This window comes from Gadus chalcogrammus, chromosome 6 (genome assembly GCF_026213295.1).
Source record: "Gadus chalcogrammus isolate NIFS_2021 chromosome 6, NIFS_Gcha_1.0, whole genome shotgun sequence".
Classification (NCBI taxonomy): Eukaryota; Metazoa; Chordata; class Actinopteri; order Gadiformes; family Gadidae; genus Gadus; species Gadus chalcogrammus.
The window spans coordinates 24,729,665-24,749,835 of record NC_079417.1 but is presented as its reverse complement, the minus strand read 5'-3'; the positions used below and the strand labels follow the sequence as shown (position 1 = coordinate 24,749,835).

The following is a 20,171-nucleotide window of genomic DNA, read 5'->3' as shown; positions in this document are numbered from 1 at the left end:
ACGCCTCCCCCCCACCTCCTGCAGGGGTGGCTAAGTTTACACTCGGCCTGGCAGTAGGCTGCATGGAGGCAGTGCAGGGCAGATAAGGAGGCCAGTGTATCAGTGTATATCATGGACCTTCACATCAGGTGCTAAATGCTGGAGCCACAGCGCATGGTGTAGCTCACTTCTTTACATACTCCTCACCTCTGTACTCACTGGGATCGTTGATGTAGTCTTTATACCCCATGCCTTGTGGCTACCTCTGAGTTAGAATGACAAGATGCTAGGGAACAAGATGCTAACATCCAAGAGGCTACAAGCTTGATGCCCACATCCATCTATGTGTTTACTATGGAGATTGTAATGGAGTATAGTTGGTACTATGGAGATAAAAATCAAGGCCAAATAGCTATGGCAATTACAATACGGTATGGCCCATTGCTGTGGAATGTGAAGGGCCACAAACCCCAGGAAATGGCAGATGAACGTCCGTGGTTCCACTACATCTCCTTCTCGTTCAATGGTCTCCAGTGGTCTCCAGTTGCTCCAGTGGTATCCAGTGGTCTCCAGTTGTCTCCAGTGGTCCATGTATCTGGAGGGATGATGGTGCCAAGGTCTGCCTAACCTAACAAACGCAACATCTTGAGTTTCCTTTGAGTTTGGATTTCGATTGACATGACTTCTGGCTTGACTCAGCAAGATCTCTGATGACTGACTTAACCTCGAGCGCTGACTTGGATGAAATCAGCAACAATTAATTGTGGGTTAACTGGTGATTATTTTTAGTCTTGTAGAGCCAGCCGAAATATCAACATTTTACCTCTGGTTTTGCCTCAGGATATTAGTCTTGGACCAACTCAACACAGGCTGCTATGCTGCGGCCAAAATTCAGTTGGCCAATCAGTTAACCTCATTGAATGATATAGAATTTACGAAGTTTCTACATGGCTTAATTATAAAATATTTATGCTGCTTTGTTATTAGCTTAATTAGCTGAATTGGAACACATTACAATTGTTAACAAATGCTGCTGTTGGTAGACCTAATGAGCAAAGAGAATATGGTGTGGCTGTGTGAAGCTAACGCCTATTGGGATCATGGAATATCACAGAGCTGACCAACCATCAGGTTGCACCTGGTTTTGAAAAAGGATACAAAAGATAACATTGAACATGCATTCAAACACTGGGAAAATACTCCCTCTACCAAGCATCCTTCTGGCAAATGTACAGTTACAACAAAGCTGGTGAACTGAGAGCCTGACTAACCACTTGCAAGACATCAGGAACTGCTGCGTTTTCTGCTTCATAGAGTCTTTTCGAACAATGCAAATTCTCCATACTCTGCAGTTCGGGCAACAGATTGAATCTGTTTTGAAATGATCGGAAGGTTTAGATATCGGCTGAGAAGAAAGGGAGGCGGGAAAGTGCCTCATGATCCACAATGCATTGTGCTCCAACTTAAATAAGTTATAATGATAATATATCTTCATGTTCACCAGGGGCGTCAGCTCACCCAATACCATACAGGGGCACTATAGGGCACAAAAAAAAAACGCGAGCGCGCAAAGTGCGCGAGCAAATTTTTTTTTCGATCAACAGGTCCAGCTTAAACAGTTATCGCTACAGTTTAATATATTAGCGAACTGTCTGGCTACTATAGCATAACGACAGACGTGACCACATTAGCTAATAACACCACTTCAGAGATGCCCCTTCACCTTATTTGATGAAAGGCATACACATTTGTTAGACATTCTATGCTTCCAGAGGATAAAAATGTAACGCTTACTGTTTACTTCACTTCACGCCGGCCGGAGTGAATGGTCGCTGACGCTGTGCTGGACAGGTTCAAAAAGTCGATATCAAGGAGAATGATTCTCTCCTCAGTGTGTGCATTCGTCACGTACATTTCATTGCAGCGGCCGGCCAATGAGGGGGGCACCATGCATTCTATTTACGTAGGCTAATTCAAATAGTAAATTTCTTCAGGGTGTCAAATTTTGTACAATCAATGTTTTAGTGTGTCTTTACTAGGAGGACTAGTACCGTGTTTCTTAAAGATAGCCTAAGATATGACGAGCTCCTGGCTCTGTGTTACAGGCAACTCTCCGGCTGCAACATGCTCCGAGTGGCCGCAAGTGGATTCTAATTACTCTGTCCGTATGTCGGACTTAAATTCTAACGAAAGTGGTAGTCTATAGGCCTATTTTAAGAAAAAAAAATGCAAGCATGCATTCTGTAGATTGCCAGATGAGTCAGACTTAAATAAAAAAAAATTAAAGGTATAAATAAATTAAAAAATCAGTGCCCCAGGCATACCCAGGCACCGCAGATCCACAACGGGGCACGTGCCCCGGTGAAAAGGGTCTGCCGACGCCGATGATGTTCACCATCATCACCAACCCTTCTACCTGCCTCTGGCTTTTTCCTCACAGCTGTTGACATTCCACCACAAGCTAACACCACACCAGCACTAGATGATCTGTATCATGTTAACAACCACAAAACAACTGATCCTGATGCTGTCTTCATCGCTGCTGGAAGTTTAAATCTCAGGAACCAAAGTTCTCTCCACATGTTGCCCGCCCGCCCAGAGGTTACACACCGGATCCCTGCCCCAACACTGTCAACAGATAATTTGTCCAGAACTTAGCTTCCTGTTTACAAACAGTAACCTAAACAATCTTAAAACTTGAAAGTGCTGGTCTGAGGAATCAGATGCTGTTTGAATTAATTGATTCAGTTATGTCGGCTGGGATTATTCGGGCACTAATACACTTCATAGTTCCAACCAAACGCGTCTGTACAGTTCCAAATAGAAAATTAGGTGAAGGATAGCGTAAAAGCCCTAATGGAGACGAGAACATTAGAGAGGCATATCAAATAGCCAGTAGAACTTAAAAAAATTGCCATCAGAGGCGCTAAAGTTCAACCCTGTTCATCAACATCAACACTGCCTGCTGAGCTAGCCTATAGGAAGGAGGTATGAAGCCAGGTGCTTGGCTTCATGGGGGCGAAGACTTACCCCTAACCATACGGAGAGGTGCTCAGGAGCTTCATGGTCTGGGATCCACCTCAGTAATGACCTCAAGTGGAGTACCACTACAACTGCAGTCGCAAGGAAAGCACAACAACGCCTTTCTGCTACTCATGATGAGACTGAGGATCTCCAAGGTGTACACACCTGTTCTCAACAGCCTGTACAGGTGCACCATTGACAGCCATTGACCGGTTGCTTCATGGCCGGTATGGGAACTGCTATGCTGAGGACCGGGAGAGTCCATCTCAATGAAGCGGTCTGTAAGAAAGGATCTCTACATAACCATGGACCTATCTCACCTGTTCTCTTTTTCAACATCATGGAGATGCTTAAGAGCCATCAAAACCAGCAACAATGGGGACTTTTGAAGTTGACATCACACTGTGTTAACTGCACCATCTTTAGCAGATTGTGGCCTCTGTTGGTGTGTTGGAGCAATGAAGTCTGGGAAACATAGCCATTGTAGGTCATTGTTGGTGCATCAAGACATTCCACGGTACGTCAAACCATCGTTGATGGAGAAAATTGGAAAATATCAAATGTTTTCCAGCCTTTACTGCACGGAAAAAACACTGTGTGGTAATAATAATGGATATCGCTCACAAGATGACCCCGCAAAGAAAGAACAGCAGGATCCAATCGGATGTTGTCAGTTAAATGGTTGTTTATGTTGGAACTTGACTTGCGGTGTGTTTCCAGCGACTTCATTCCGCTCAGGTTTATCTTAATGCCTGACCTTGGCAAACATGACTGCGACCCCCTGAGGCTCAGATGAGAAACAGTCTGACTGCACCTCTCACTTGTCTCAAGAATTCTCTTTACCCCACGGCTTCTCCCGATTTCTCAAACATTACTTAAGTGTCTTTCCACCTGCTAAACTAGATATTATGGGTGTGTTTGGCTTTTTAATAAAGACTATATATATACATAGAATAGAATTGTTTTCTATGTTATCAAACTGAATAATTTGGAGCTTAAGTAAGCTTTAAGCTGCTTCATTTATTTGCTTTTGTTTGCTTTTGTCAGTAATTAATATTGTATCAAAGCGTAACGTCATTTGTATAGCTATACTGATGTACAGTATAACTGCATTGTAGTATAGAGTTAAACCTGTCTTATATTGAGGTATATAGGTAAACCTCAATAGTTATACAAGATAAACTGATGTGTAGTTATCATTACGTCGAGTTATACTGAGGTATACTAACTTAATAATAAATACTGAGGTGCAGAAGAGTATCACTGAGCTATAGTAGAGTATTACTGAGGGACAGAGCTAAATTTAGGTATTCAAGTGTTGCACTGAGGTAATAGATTCATATTGAATAATTGAGTAATACGGTGGGATATGAAGTACAGTTACACTGAGCTATAATAGAGTTACACTGAGCTATAGTAGAGTAATACTGAGCGATAGAGAGATACTCTGAATACTGAGGTGTAGTCTAGTAATTCTGAGGGATAAAGTTCTATTGAGGTATAGTTCAACTAAGGTATAGTAAAGTAATACTGTGGGATATACTTATACTGATGTATAGTAGAGTTATAATAAGGAATAGAAGAGTTATACTGAGCTAAAGTAGTTATACTGAGGTATAGTACAGATATACTGGGCTATAATAGACTTATACAGAGGTAAAGTAGAGTTACACTGAGGTATAATAGAGTTCTAGCAAGAAATAGTAGAGTTATACTGAGTTATATAATAATTTATTGAAGTATAGTACAGTTAACTGTGGTAGTATAGTAATACCGAGGGACAGTTGTACTTAGGTATATTAGTTATACTGAGTTGGACTGGAATAAACATTTGTTACATCTAACAGGCTACTATGTTTTTTTAAAGCTTCTACAACTGGAGGACCCAAATGTCCACATCTCACAGCAGTCCAAACTATGAAGTGATCACAGACCAGCCCTCAGGCCTGGTCTTCCAGAACAAGACGGACCGCAAGGTCCTGGAGCTCAACCCATGGGTAGGACAAATAATGAGGAATCATGATGCTGATCTACCGATAGGAATTGTAAAGGTAATCTGTGGAAAGTGATGTAAATATGTGATAGGACTATTGATATTTAACTGCGGGTAGGAAGAATGATGTGTATCTGTGTGTAGGAATAATGACGATCTGTGGTGGGTAAGACTAATGATGAACTTTGTGTAGAAATAATAACGATCTGTGGTGGGTAGGACTAATGATGTAACTGTGTGTATATTTAATGATGTTAATCGGTGGGTAGAAGTAATGACATTGATCTGTGTTGGCTAGGACTAACTATTTTGATCTGTTGGTAGGAAAAATTATGTTGCTCCTTTGGTAGGACAAAGGATGTTAATCTGTGATCAGTACTAATTATGTTATTCTGGGGGTAGGATTTATGATGTTGATACGGGCATAGAACAAATGACTAATAATTCTGATTTGTTGGTAGGACAAAGGATGTTGATTTGGACCAGGTTTTTTTAATCAGGTACTATGGACCAGGGTTTTCAAGACAATTTGAAGTTTTTTTTTAGAGCTGTCAAGCGATTAAAATATGTAATCGTGATTAATCCCATTAATGTCATAGTTAACTCACGATTAATCGAGATTAATCGCAAATTATTTTTCTATGCTAAATATCCCTTGATTTTGTTGTCCCATAATTCTTCTCATTTTAATTCTCTTATCAACATGGTGAATTGCATCGGCTTGCCTTGTGCAAATGATTTTTTATTGATAACAACATTGGCCTATACTGATCAAAACAGGACGATACAAAAAAAGAGCCTATAGTGCAATTAAACGACTGCTTCGAACAAATGTCATTTGAACATAGCAGTCAGGCTACTGCTTCTTTGTTTTGAGCCAAAGAATTTTTTTTTATTATTATTTTTTTTTTATAAAATAATTGCGTTAATCGCGCGATAAATTGTGTAACGCCGTTAAATTTGGTTTGCGTTAACGCCGTTAATAACGCGTTTAACTGACAGCTCTAGTTTTTATCTTAGATTCATTATTAGCTGAGCTCTATATCTATAACAGCAATTACAGACGTTTGAGACACAATCCAAAATGAGAAACTTAGATAACACTAACAAATCAAAGTAAATTCATTTTCATCTCTCATTCTCAAGTTTGAAAGTGTATTTCACGTATGTTCTAAGTATTTTAAGTGTGTTCTAACCATGTTCTGAAGATTGAGTTATACTTCTACAATGAATAGCCACTTTGTGACGTAGTTGGTCTCTGCTCAGTTGCTTGCATGATTTTGACTTTTCATTGCGTTTCAGGAGAAGGCCATTTCAGCTACACTGGCGGCAGCTTTTGGCAGTGCGAGTGACGTAGAGGCCCGGGCAGTGATCTGATGCAGATGTTTAATGAAACCGTTGATGGGTTCTTAGCTTGTTCTACGTGTGTTTGTGTTTGTAGGCGGCGTCAAGTGACAACTGGTCCAGGAGTGAGGTGAAGAGTGATCTCTATGTCCAGGTCGTTATTTACGACCACAAAACACGGAGCACCACTCTGACCCCTTACCCCGCACAATAACCCTACCCTACCCTATGACCACTGTGATCAGCCACATGTGATCACAGCCGAGGTGCTTCTCTCATTGAAAACTAATAAAAGTCATTTTAGTTTAACTTTTGCCTTCTTTTATTTGTCTGCATTCCATTTCCCAACCCAAGTAGCATTTAGGATTAATTTCAGTTGATGCGTCATGGTTTCGAGATTCAACAAGGTTTCCCCGCCCAATGAAACAATTGGGCCAATAGGTGATTAAGGTCTATTGCCCTCTGTGGGAGTGAAGTCTGGGGCCCTCTCACCGACCAAGACATTGTAAAATGGGACAGACCCTAAATAGAAACTCTTCATGGAGAACTCGGTAGATCCATTCTCCCAACGTGCATCAACAAACAACGCGTGGAGAGCACATTAAGGACTATTCCCCCTGGCCAAAATCCATTAAAGAGCATTGATATTCTGAAAGATAGCGGTCCAGATATGAGAGGGTCAGAGAGGGTTAATATCCTCCTTTGCTCAAGGATGACATTAAGTTGTCAATATAGGTTACGTTACACGTTTTTCTCTGTGGTCCGTAGGCGAAGATATATGACTGAGTGGGTGGGGGTCCTCATCATTTCCTGCTCGCTGCGGCTGAAAGGGACCCCGCACGGGTGTGTGCGTGTGGTTGTGTGTGTGTGCGTGTGTGTGTGTGTGTGTGTGTGTGTGTGTGTGTGTGTGTGTGTGTGTGTGTGTGTGTGTGTGTGTGTGTGTGTGTGTGTGTGTGTGTGTGTGTGTGTGTGTCCAGAGTTGCAGGAAGTGAGCGCTCAGCTCTATTGAAGTGAACTAAGTAGCGGACAGAGCGGCTAACCCCCGCAGTAAGCCGCGCTATTCAGCCGCGCGGCGCAGACGCACCGCTGCGCTGTGATACATAACATGACGCACATGTCGCGCGCCCGAGGAGCTCCAACAACCCGCCGCAGTCAGGTGGTCGTGTCGAGGTGTTTATTTTCTTCAGATCACACACATCTTTATCCTTCTGTGAACATCTTTATGAAGACATCCCGGCCTCCTTTGAGCACTGTTCTAATTAATTACATAACTAATGAATAATAAACGTATAAATAAATCTATATATGAGATGTAATAATGAGCTATACAAATGTAAAGTTCTTGCCTTGATTTAATATAAACAAATACATAAGAGAACATCACTATGGTTTCGTGAATGCAAATTCTTCAACATTACTCTCTCCCTCCCCCCTCCCTCCCCACCCTCCTGTGTCTCGCCCTCTCACTCACTCCCCCCTCCTCACCCTCCCGTGTCCGTGTGTTTTCCTATAGAGGAGTAGCCGGTCTCCTCTATCACCACAACCCGCTTCTCCTTCACCGAGAGAGGAGGAGGAGGAGAGGAGCAGAGCTGATTGTGAAACTATTTTTCTCATCTCATCAGTCGCGCTGAGGCCGAGTCCAGTTATTTTCTACTTGTGATATTCCAGTTTGTGAACAATCTGTTAAAAAATATTTTTTGAACACATATACTTGAACTATTGAAGCTGCAGAAGAATGGCAGTCTCCTTTGGCCTTGCGGTCCTCTGGCTGTACGGATGGAGTTATCTTTGCGTTGGAGACTGCGCGATGCTGAAAGACAACCTCGCCTCGAAAAGACTATCGGAGTTCACACAAAAGTCGAATAAACTCCACGGCAGAGATGTGCTCTCACAACAGGACACGATGACCGAGCACATGCAGATGCTCTACGCAAAGTACAACCAGGCTGGCTTCCCGTTCAAAGACGGAAACACGGTCCGCAGCTTCAAAGCGCGCTGGGGTACGTGTCCAAAGGTCCGCTGCGCTGCCTTTTACGCACGCGTTTAATTGTCGACAAATAAGCACGTATTTTATCCTTATAGGAGGATAGGGAATTGATTAGTCTGATCAGGTTCTACGGGTTATTTTGCTGATAGAACTACAGTTATACACCTGCAGTACTGCAGTACTCGTGGTGAGACGGTGGTCAAAGTATGACCCAAACCTGCGAAGTACAGAATATCTAGATTGATTATGGCTAAAGACCAAACAGTGTACATCGGCATATGAACGAAGTTTTTCGTTGTAGTTACGTAGGCCATTCGTTGATTAAGTTCTGTTGGACCGTTCGTTTAGCTGATTGGCTGCTCCTCCTCCCCATTTGAAACTTCCTCCGCTGGGAGTGTAGTGTCCCCTAGTGGCATGAAGCTGTATAGGTCTGGGTTTATTCACAATCAACAATGAAGTAAGATACATCATGTCACGATTTACTTTATAAAGCCAACTGTGAGTCACATTTTAACATGTATGTAATAATCCACACAGGAACCGTGAAGCAGAAAGAGCTTCAGCTCTTCAACCTCACATCCCTGACCAAGTCCGAGGCCGTCCTGTCAGCCACACTGCACTACTACATTGGAGACCTCCAGGACCCTGCCCCCCAGGGCTGTGCCCGGCCCCGGAGCTGCAGCCGCCCGCGGGCCCGCACACAGAACCCCGTCCAGATGGTAGTCTGGACCTTTGCCTCGGTCAACAACCACACCAGGACCCTGGGCCACTTCTTGGTCAACGTGTCAACGCTAAACCGGGACATCATCTCGTGGCAGTGGAAGGATGTGACGCGTGTGGTCAACCAGGCCAAGCACCACGACGAGCTGCTCATCGGCATCCAGGTGACCTCGCGGGGCCAGGGGCCCTGGAAGACGCTCCTCCCCGAGCGGCCGCCCTACATCCTGGTGTATGCCAACGACTCGGCCATCTCGGAGCCCGAGAGCGTGGTGAGCACGCTGCAGCGGCACCATGCTGTGGTAGGCGAGGCCTCACTGGCGCCCGGCTTCCACCAACTGGGATTAAACGTTCTTAATAACACCGCCTGGCAGCGGGTGGAGAGGAGGCGTAGGCGCTCGGTGAACACGCTGCTACCCCTGCAGAACAACGAGCTGCCCGGACCCGAGTACCCTTTCAAGACCCCCACCTGGGACGACCCCGGCCCCTACGACCCCCTGGATGCCAAGCCAGACCGCCGGCCGCGGAAAAAGTCACGTAAGAACCAGAGAAACAAGATGCCCCTGCTGCAGTTTGATGAGCACACCATCAAGAAGGCCCGGAAGAAGCAGTGGGTGGAGCCCAGGAACTGCGCGCGCAGGTACCTGAAGGTGGACTTTGCTGACATCGGCTGGAGTGAATGGATTATTTCTCCCAAATCCTTTGATGCCTACTTCTGCTCAGGGTCGTGCCAGTTCCCCATGCCCAAGGTAAGCCTTGTCCTGTAGCTCCTCTAGTACAGAACGTATCCAGCTACCCATTACTTGCTTGGGGTCATATGAGAATGCTGGCAAAGCTTAACCTATCTTCCCCCAGGGCCGTGTCCTGAAATTACCTTTTGAATAATCTGGACACACCACTGCCGATATCATAACTTTGAAGCAGACCTGTTCCCCTGTCAGATAGTTCTTAATATATCCTGAGGTTCTGTATTAGCAGTTATTTAATTTTCAGGTCCCTTTCTGGCCACCAGACGAAAGTCTTGGTGGCCATTGGTTTCCATTCTGGATTTTCAGATTTTTTGCAGGTCAAGGTTAGAGTGACTTACAAATACAGCTTTTGCATTGGTTGGCTGTAGTTGTTGGAATATTTAAAAGGAATAGCCCCTTGTCTATTTCATTTTCAGCATTTCAAAAGCAACTTTTAATGCTTAGGTGTGTCTACACTGGTGTGTGTGTGTGTGTGTCGGCCGTAGTTGTTGATGATTACCAACAAGTGTTGTATGAGTGCATTTCTAGCATGGTTGCCTGGTAGCACTTTCAGTTTTAGGTTGGTTAGGTTTCCCTTTATTCTAGGTTCAGTTCCAAATATAGTTCTATAAATATTAAATATATTAAATAAAGATATAACAGTTATAGGCAATACAGACAAACCTGTTATAGAGGGCATACCTCACTTCCTGTGACACCTGAGGAAACACCTGACCTATGATACCTGTTCAGTGTTTCTCCTAGAATTGTTGGTCGCACCAATAATACCCTAAACGGACAAGGAGCGCGGGATGTAGTATTAGCGCGGTTGCTTCGGTTAGATGGCGCAGCCTACGCTCTGCAATTTTATGTTTGCTGTTAAGCCAACACGCGCTTTAGTAAAGCGTTCGATTTCACTTAAAGAGTGCGATTTATTTAAAGCATTGGACTTACTAAAGCGCGTGTGCGATATCTTTAACGCGTGTGTGCAATTTACTGAAACGCACGCACACTTTACAAAAAAAAGGACTTCTGGGCTCCGTAATCCTTGATACATAGGATGTTTTGGTGATGGGATGAAGCTGGTCTTCACTAGGCTATAGGTTGAGTATTCCATCACTTTTTTCACCGGCGCGACTACTCCAGGAATATGCTACATACATATTCTCAATGCAGCATGTAAATAGTTTTTAACGTGCGCGTGGACTTTACTGTTCATCAGTCCTGACCTGAGGAAAGCATTTCGTTTTCACATGCGGGGAGGCCAAGCGAGTAGGGCGATATTCGCTTTCGTTAGCGTGCGTTTTGGAGTTATAGATAAATGTTAATCTTTTTCTCTTTGATACGCTTCACGCTCTCTCTCCACGGTAATTTAAAGGGACTCTTAATGTGTCTGTACTGGACTGTACAATTATAGGGGAAACACCGAGGACCATGGCCGTGCAGAGGCCTTTTGCGGGACAGGGGCTAAATCCACAATTTAACCAACATTTACAAGTAAAAATGAAACTTTGGCCCTTACAACAGACTCCATTCACATGAATAAAAAATGCAACCGTTGTTCCAACAAAATGTAATTTTACATACAATATTAATACTATAGAAAGGCTTATATCAAATTTTACATAATACTAAATCCCCAATACTGTACACCTTAGAATGAAATATGGAGCCTTACATCAGACTACATTCACACAAATATTATCCATCCAAAATGCAACAATCTGACATCATACTATAAAAAGGTGTACTAACTGGAGCAATCAGAATGAGAAAATGTATTTTTAATGATTTTTGGTGAATATTTTAAACTAATAATTGCAGAGCCTACTGATTCGCTATAATGCAAGATATCAGCAAATAATAACCTGTAGTAAGTAACAGCCCACCATTGGCAACTTCAACCACAGCAATCAGAATGAGAAAATGTATTTTTATTGATTTGTGTTGATTTCTTTCCTGAAACAATTCCATGGTAAAGTATATGCCACCAGTCTGGGGGTTGTAATTTGTTGACGGCCCCTAAGACAGATAGCAGCCAGAACGTAGATTTAAGGGCTGTCCTCGCAGATATTGATGGTAACAACTTATGTCGTTGTGATTTTTGTCGATACGGTGTCCTAAACTGTCCTCAACACTACACCCGCAATGTAGTGAAATTGTGTTGATGAATCCGATTGTGGGGTAGGCCTAAGTCAAAAAACGAATATCCGGCGAATATCAAACCTGCTGCTAACTCTTACCCACTAAAAAACGAGATAAATGTTAGTTAATTTTCAACATCAGCTAAATGGTTTTGGAAACAGACTATCTGTAGTGCTCTTACCCTGCTTTTCAAAGCCTGCCGAGGACTCACCTGCCCTGTTATACCTCTTACAGAAGACACACCTGACCTGTTTTACCTGTTATAGAGGACACACCTGACCTGTGATACCTGCGGACCGACCTGACCTGTGATCCCAGGAGAGGATAGATCTGACCTGTGACACCTGTTATAGAGGAAGACCTGACCTGTGATACCTGTTATAGAGGACACACCTGACCTGTGATACCTGTGGACCGACCTGACCTGTGATCCCAGGAGAGGATAGATCTGACCTGTGACACCTGTTATAGAGGAAGACCTGACCTGTGATACCTGTTATAGAGGATAGACCTGACCTGTGATACCTGTGGACAGACCTGACCTGTGATACCTGTTATAGAGGATAGACCTGGCCAGTGATACCCCTTATAGAGGACTCACCTGACCAGTGATACCTCTGGACAGACCTGACCTGTGATACCTGTTATAGAGGACACACCTGACCTGTGATGGACAGACCTGACCTGTGATACCTGTTATAGAGGACACACTTGACCTGTGATACCTGTGGACAGGCCTGACCTGTAATACCTTTTATAGAGGACAGACCAGACCTGTGATACCTGCTAAAGAGGACAGACCTGACCTGTGATACCTTTTATAGAGGACACACCTGACCTGTGATACCTGTGGACAGACCTGACCTGTAATACCTGTTATAGAGGACACACCTGACCTGTGATACCTGTTATAGAGGACACACCTGACCTGTTATCTTGACTCTTGGTCTTCCCCCAGGGCCTGAAGCCGTCGAACCACGCCACCATCCAAAGCATCGTGCGGGCGGTGGGCGTGGTCCCGGGCATCCCCGAGCCCTGCTGCGTACCGGAGAAGATGTCGCCCCTCAGCATCCTCTTCTTCGACCAGGATAAGAATGTTGTGCTCAAGGTCTACCCCAACATGACCGTGGACTCCTGCGCCTGCAGATAGGACCGGCAGAACCTCTGCCCACGCAACGTATACCACAATGTCTACACACAATACGACAAAATAACACCAAATCACAATGGTAATGTGTAGTTCACATGACTACTCAATAGCATGTGTCCTCTGACACACACACACACACACACGCACGCACGCACGCACACACACACACACACACACACACACACACACACACACACACACACACACACACACACACACACACACACACACACACACACACACACACACACACACACACACACACACACACACACACACACACACCTAGAGACACAAAGATACATTGATCCACATAGGTGGACCATGAAGGTTGACAGCTCATTATTTAACGTGTCCTTCAGCATCCTGTTCATCATCCTCTCCTTTGTCTTCCTTTTTATTCTGTGGAGAATGAGGGACGAGGACTCTTCTTCAGGCCTTGAAGCTTATTAATCATTGATATTGCATTACAAATTAGTGTTTAGTTCACTGTAGGAAGAACACAAGGAAGAAATGTAACTGCTCTTCCTCCAGCTCTCCACAACATTCAGTCTTGAAACTGAAGACTTAAATAAGAGAAAAAGTACAAAAACTTTTCGATGTTGATCACAGGATAGTTTTACTGTTGCTGCGATGTTAGCTAGGTGGCAGACGGTTACTGATTCTGCAGCAACGCTATAAAGACGTGACAGGATATTACTGTTGCTATGGTATCGCTAGCTAGGTGACAGGATGCTCCTGATGCTACGGTATCGCTCGCTTTTTGGCAGGATGCTACTGTTGCTACGGTATCGCTTGCTAGGTGACAGGACGTTATTGTTTCTAAAGTATCGCTAGCTAGGTGGCAGGAGGCTACTGTTGCTACAACGATGGTAGAAAGGTGACAAAATGTGACTAGCTGTGTAACAGAATATTTTTGTTGCTAAATTGCTATGCTAACTATAGAAAGTTGAAGCTTTAGCACATTTGTATTTCACATTGTACATTGACAGCATAAAAACAATAGGAAAGTATGTGGGATCAAATTCAACTTTTGTCTCAATTGTTATTGAGATACGGTTGGATCTCGTCAAACTAATAAAGTTATCTAAGAACCTCTTAAAAATATTGCTGATCTGGAATCAGCCGCCCCTTGGTTATAATAAGCCCTGAGTTCTGAACTATGATCATAATGATCATCTCTCTTCCTCTAGCCTTCCACCAAGGCTAAGACTGTTAAAATGACCTCTTTGAAGAGCTTTAAGAGGGCCAAGGACTTTTCTTGCATGTTCTACGTTGACAATTAGAACGTTTAGAACCTAAGGCGTCTAGCCAACCACTTTTTCTATTGCCACGGGAAGCGGATAAGGCCAAAGTATTTATTCTGAACGGATAGATTGATATATAGAGACTAATGTTTTTTCTATAGACTTGTACATTGTTTGTATATAATGAACTATATGTCGATGATAACGTATTCAGTGAGAAAACTCTTCTATTTTTATGCGTTGATTGGGATATATTTTATGTTCATAATGTCGAACCCAAACAATGATAAAAAAAACATGTCATCATTCATAGATGGTTATGCAAATTGTTTAGAATTGTATATGAAATACTTAACTTTGTTATGTTTTAGAGGCTTTGGTTTTATTTTCTATATGACTATATGTGCCTTCAAAAGACCCTGATTTAGTGGGCTGCAGGAGCTCAGGTGTTCATTAACACTGTGTCTGCCCCTGTACATGTTTTGATGTTGCAAAAGAAGTGCTTGTACTATAAGCTTTATAAGAAAATATATTTGTATATGGAAGAGAAATAACATCTCTTTATTGTCTGTCTTTTTTGCATGTCTAGATTATTCAGGCTTCTAAATGTTACATTGAAACGTATTATTTTTGTTTAGTTTACAAGGCCCATTGTATTTTACTGTAGTGTAGTTTGGAAGGGGTTTAACATTACTTTGTTTTAAGATGTGTTACTCCATGTTTCCATCTAGTGGCAGGGCAGTGTTACTGCTGATATTCCTAAATCCAAATATTATAAAACATTATACACGTGCCTAAACATAGTGATAAAACATAAATAAACCATTTTAAGAGTGATAAAACATTCAATAATAAAATAGTGCATAAACATATTATACTGAAAAAACATGAATTTAACCATTTCAAATCGGGTCACAATATGTATATATATTATATGTATGTAATTTTTTACTTATGACATGATGAAATAATACCAAATCTTTCAGTCAGTCTGTCTGTTGGATGACATCGTTCAGTCCATTAGATCACATGTCGGATGGATGACATGACATAAAAGTCACATTAACATTAAACTACACAAGATGTTAAATATTAAAAGTGTGCAAATACTATTTGATTGTTCACTTGGCAAAGCTGTGCAGATGTTAGTCGCCTTGGTTATTTCACAGTCGCAGTTTAGATTTGTTCAGATCAAATCCATTTCCTTGTATCCCATCCACTAACCCCAGCGGTACTTGGGCCAGTACTTGACCTCTAACCCCAGCGGTACTTGGGCCAGTACTTGAGCTCTAACCCCAGTGGTACTTGGGCCAGTACTTAACCACTAACCCCAGCCGTACTTGGGCCAGTACTTGACCTCTAACCCCAGCGGTACTTGGGCCAGTACTTGACCTCTAACCCCAGCGGTACTTGGGCCAGTACTTGACTTGTGCGGCCCCCTGCCTGGAGGTGCTCCGGGCCGTGACCTTTGACATTGGAAGTGGTTGAGGTGTTTTGTAGGTCTTGAAACCCCGCTCCTCGTAGGGCTGCTGGGTGGCCCTCGGCAGGAAGTGAGCGGAGACATGTTGGGTTTTGACGCGGGGGCTGGAGCCCATCTTGGCCCTCCCTCTCTTGTTGAGCGCTACGAGCCAGGGCCGGGCAGTCCGCGGGCCCCGGTGGACCACAGACGAGAAGGTGTTGTAGCCGTCCTTCTGGAAGCTCTCCTGGAACACACAGTCCTCAGAGAACCCTTCCTAAGGGGGCCATGGAGAAGAATCATACTACTTGTTTTCCTACAGACCAAGGAATGGAAACAAACTAACCATCCTTCCTAGAGACCAAGAAAAGGAAATGTATACATTTCCTCTGGACTAAGGAAAGGAAACTGACTAACTTCTTAGGACCAATGGAATGTGAATCCTTTAGACCACAAGGAAAGAAAATATTCTAATTATGAAGGGATAGTTTTAAAGAGGAATGAAAATAAAAACTAAATAATAATAAATCCATTAATGCCTTTAAATGTATTTATTTGTATTTTATCATGCATTAAGACCATGTGTGTTACTGCACACTTGATGACTGTTACCAGCTATTTTTCATTATAAAGACACACTCATATATGGGTGTTGATCATTGCATCAGTGTTGCAATGATCAATAATATGTAGTAACCTGGCCCTACGTGACTGGAGGGAGAAGGGGGGGGGGGCAGAGTCACAGAGGTTAATGAGTGCTTTGCAATGCTGATGTTTGTGATTTATTCTTAAAATTGTTGCATGAGCACCGCAAGTCAAAGCCATAATCCAGTATTCTACAGCGTTCCCAGTTTGATGGCTAATGATAGTTTTCCTTGGTGGGAAAGTGCTGGTCCTTCTCCTGAGGCCCTCGAGAGCTCTGACAGGACTTCCAGGCTGCAGAACATGTTTTAATTAGGATGTTTGGTAAACATGCCATTCAGCAGCCAGAATGCTGGGACTACAGAAAGCACATCAGCTATGCATGCTGGCCCTTTGTAACGGGACTCCCTACTGACCCCACCATACTCAACCTGCTGCCAATGATCCTTATGGAGTGAGCCACCATGCTAAAACGTTCTCTGAACCTCTCCCTCTATTTCTTACAGAAAGCATAAGGAACATTGTGTTTTAAGTATAGAATATCCTGACTCTCCCTATAACAAATCACTGGCTATCAACATGCATCTCTAGCCCTAACTAGCTCTAATCACCATCCATAATTACACTCAGACACCAGCTAAATCCAACTCTAACCACCTGCCGTACCTAACCCCAATCCCATCCTAATCCCAGGACTGTGCACACAGTGAGCCCTATGCAGGCATACATATGAAAGATGACAGACTTGAGGAGAGATGTGGCTCTGTGTGACACCCGACACCGCCAGCTAGGCACCGGGCCCCTGGGTGTATTCAGACCCCTAACCCACTCAGACCCATAACCTGTAGTATACCACAGATGAGAGAGAGTCTATGTGTCTCATAATATACGGTATGTACTATATGGCTTATGCAGTGCAGAGGGTTTATTGCAGATGGTATGTCTATAAAAGCAGAAGACCAGAGGGATGGATGAGGGCGGATTTGGACTTCCGAACGCCCATACGGAATATGACCTTTAGCTAAAGCCCCTTATCTGTCTTTTTCAGTTGTCAGTCGGTCTCAACTCACACAGTTGAGGCTAAATGTGTCAATGGACATTGACTTGGTTATGGGATGGGCAAGGATAGGGGTAAACAGGCTGCACCTTTCCTTGTAGTCCGGTTTTAAAAGTCTTCTGAGTCTCCAGATCTCAGAGAGGATGTTCAGAAGCTGGATGAATGTAGCAGAGATACATTTACCAAGCATATCGACCTTCCAGGTATAAGCCACCATCCCAAAAGACACTAATCCGTTCTAATAAAGCTGCTTCTGAGGGTGTGTGTGGGAAGGGTTTGCAGTACTGACTCTGACGTTCCACCACATTGACCTAGCATTAACCCTAATCCACTCAGATCCTTTTGAACCATCATAAAGACCATCGCTTGGGATCAATCAAAAACCCAACTCAAGGTGTCAGCAACATTTTCAACCTTCAGCGTGTGTCTGTATTACCAGCAGCACTCCCACACCCTAACTTAATATGTCCTACATGGTTGGGTTAACCCTAACCATCTCCCCACTTTTATTAAATATGTCCAACTGATTAAGTTCTCCCTAAGCCTCTCCTGGTGGTTTACTGTTGGTCCACCTTGGGGCTGAGTACTCACAGTGGCGTGGAGGCGTCCTCGATAGTTCATGGCCAGAAACCTGCGACTGGAAACTCCTCTGATGCCGACCACACCCTGGGACATGGCGAAAAGCTCCACAACACCTGGGGACAGACGTTACCATTACCTGGGGTTCAGCCCCAACCCTACCCCAGACCCCTGTTCTCTAACATAATACCGGACCAACCTTCTCCAACCTGATACATACACTTAATCATCTCAACTGCATGACGTACAGTATAGGCCTACTTAGTGCTCAAACATTATTCAATGTTTGCAACCTAGGCGTACATGTATTTTCATAGTATGTTGGCTATCTACAACTATATGAGAAACTTGATACCTATATTTATTACTATGGAGACCTGGTGAGGTGTGACTAACATTGCATTTAAACTCTTAGTGATGTGATGTCATTAGGTAGCCTAGTACAATCAAGTACAATGAAACACAATGCAATGCAATCTAAAAACAAAGTTGCGTTTAACTCATATGCGTGACATCTTATATCAGCTTGAGACGTTCAATAAGTCATACTTAAGTGGTTGGCTTCGTGACTCCCGTTGACTCGGCCGTCGGGATGGATTTGCAGATGGAAGCCGATGCCGACTCTGCAGTAGAGTCTGCAGGTCCTGCGTCCGGACCCGAACCGCTCTGTCCCGGCGGCAGCAGCACGGATCAGGTGAGCCACAGTCAGAATATAGAAGGGAACACGCATCATTCCGTGATGGTGCCAGTGTTGACTTCGCTCGTCCACTCCTGCATGTTGGCAACGCGCGCACCGACGAGTTGTCTCGGCTGCAGTACTTGAGTTGTTCTGGCACGGGATGGATATTTTTAACTCCAATGATCTCACTTCTGCTTGATGTATGACAGAGCTTTAATGGACTCTCTTTCATCCGGATTTCATTACTGAATTGCCAAGTCCGCTCAGAATAGGCACACGGTGTGCGTAAAGCTAAAGAAAACACGACCGACGGTGCAAGGCTCTTCCGCTGCAAGAAGGTGCCTATGCGCGGCATTTTACGCAGGGTGGTTAACATCGTTCCGATTGTCAAAAAACATTCGTAAGAAAAATGAATCAACGGAAAGCTACTCCTAGTGTTTCTTATAACCAGAAGTACGAACTACCATGCTGACCCATACTGAATTGTTTGGATACATACTGGAGTCACCAAAGACGTTCCAAATGTCTTATGGGCAGCAGTGAAATATCTTGTCACAAACGCTTGCACGCAGGCAAACAAACACACACACGCACATACGCATACACGCACAAACCATCAAGTTGTTGTTGTGGTTATAAAACAAACAGCCAGTCCTCACCAGTGTACCACATGGAAAGCAGTGGAGATGACCCCTGTAATCCCAGCAGGCATTGTTTATCTTTCTCATCAAGGATCTGATACGAGTCTGCTCTCCCCTAACCTGATTATCTTAGGAGACACTCTGTGAACCCTCTGAGGCTGACCACCCTGGCTCACGGTCCAGGAACGCTGTTCCTACCCTCCCGAGAGACACAGCGACCCTTGATTAGTTCATCAAAGCCTTAAGCAGCTCTTTAGAACAGAGCCCTGGGCCCATACCGCCCTCAGCTTCAGTTCAGCAGGGCACCGGCTGTAGCTGATGACCTGAACACGGGGCTGGTCTATACTGCTCTTTACTGGTCTACAAAGGTCTAAACTGGTGACTAGTCTAAAATTGTCTACACGGGTCTGTAATGGTCTATATTGGTGTATACTAGTCTACAATGTTCTATACTTTTCTTTACTGATCTGTACTGTCTATCCAGGTCCTTACTGGTCTACTGATCAATACTGATCTATACAGATCTATATCTGGACTGCAATGGTCTACACTGGTCTATCTGTTCTTAATTGGTCTATTTAATGATTCATTCTGATCTATACTGGTATAGACTTTACTGGTGTAACTGGTCTGCACTTGTGTGTACCATCTGTACTGGATCATACTGGTCTGTATATGGTCTGAACCGATCTCTAAACTGGTCTGTATTGGTCCGTACTGCACTATAGTGGTATTAACTGGTCTCTCTCTGAGGAGCAAACAGGTGCAGCCTATATACACTCTAACTCTAACTGCTCTCTTTA

At 43.7% G+C, this 20,171-nt stretch overlaps 3 protein-coding genes across 4 annotated transcripts in view; 2 read left to right on the top strand and 1 right to left on the bottom strand.

The window, feature by feature from the left end:
- Positions 1-6,614, top strand: part of cfap299 (cilia and flagella associated protein 299) — a 44,997-nt gene extending 38,383 nt beyond the window's left edge. The window contains exons 5-6 of the mRNA XM_056591716.1: positions 4,871-5,000; positions 6,438-6,614. Of these exons, the coding sequence (XP_056447691.1) occupies positions 4,871-5,000; positions 6,438-6,554 (247 nt within the window). The 3' untranslated portion in view covers positions 6,555-6,614. The remainder of the gene's footprint in view (positions 1-4,870; positions 5,001-6,437) is intronic.
- Positions 6,615-7,877: 1,263 nt separating this feature from the next.
- On the top strand, positions 7,878-16,303 carry bmp3 (bone morphogenetic protein 3). The gene is made up of 3 exons (XM_056591704.1): positions 7,878-8,340; positions 8,865-9,793; positions 12,876-16,303. The coding sequence occupies exons 1-3, from the start codon at positions 8,076-8,078 to the stop codon at positions 13,065-13,067; spliced, it is 1,386 nt and encodes a 461-aa protein (XP_056447679.1). The 5' UTR covers positions 7,878-8,075; the 3' UTR covers positions 13,068-16,303.
- fgf5 (fibroblast growth factor 5) lies at positions 13,700-18,964 on the bottom strand. 2 transcript variants are annotated; one of them, XM_056591717.1, is made up of 3 exons: positions 18,598-18,964; positions 18,061-18,164; positions 13,700-16,047 (listed from the first exon to the last, which is right to left on the bottom strand). In XM_056591717.1, the coding sequence occupies exons 1-3, from the start codon at positions 18,779-18,781 to the stop codon at positions 15,709-15,711; spliced, it is 627 nt and encodes a 208-aa protein (XP_056447692.1). In that variant the 5' UTR covers positions 18,782-18,964; the 3' UTR covers positions 13,700-15,708. The 2 variants fall into 2 exon arrangements, with proteins under 2 accessions (XP_056447692.1, XP_056447693.1); XM_056591718.1 differs by having other exon boundaries at positions 13,700-16,017.
- Between the last annotated feature and the right edge of the window lie 1,207 nt (positions 18,965-20,171).

Coding starts and splice junctions, on each gene's coding strand:
- fgf5 (XM_056591717.1), bottom strand. CDS start 18,781: ATGATGCGTGTTCCCTTCTATATTCTGACTGTGGCTCACCTGATCCGT. Junction 18,165..18,597: donor TCACGAAGCCAACCACTTAA/GTATGACTTATT, acceptor GTCTGTCCCCAG/GTGTTGTGGAGCTTTTCGCC. Junction 16,048..18,060: donor GAGGACGCCTCCACGCCACT/GTGAGTACTCAG, acceptor TGGCCCCCTTAG/GAAGGGTTCTCTGAGGACTG.
- bmp3 (XM_056591704.1), top strand. CDS start 8,076: ATGGCAGTCTCCTTTGGCCTTGCGGTCCTCTGGCTGTACGGATGGAGT. Junction 8,341..8,864: donor CAGCTTCAAAGCGCGCTGGG/GTACGTGTCCAA, acceptor TAATCCACACAG/GAACCGTGAAGCAGAAAGAG. Junction 9,794..12,875: donor GCCAGTTCCCCATGCCCAAG/GTAAGCCTTGTC, acceptor GTCTTCCCCCAG/GGCCTGAAGCCGTCGAACCA.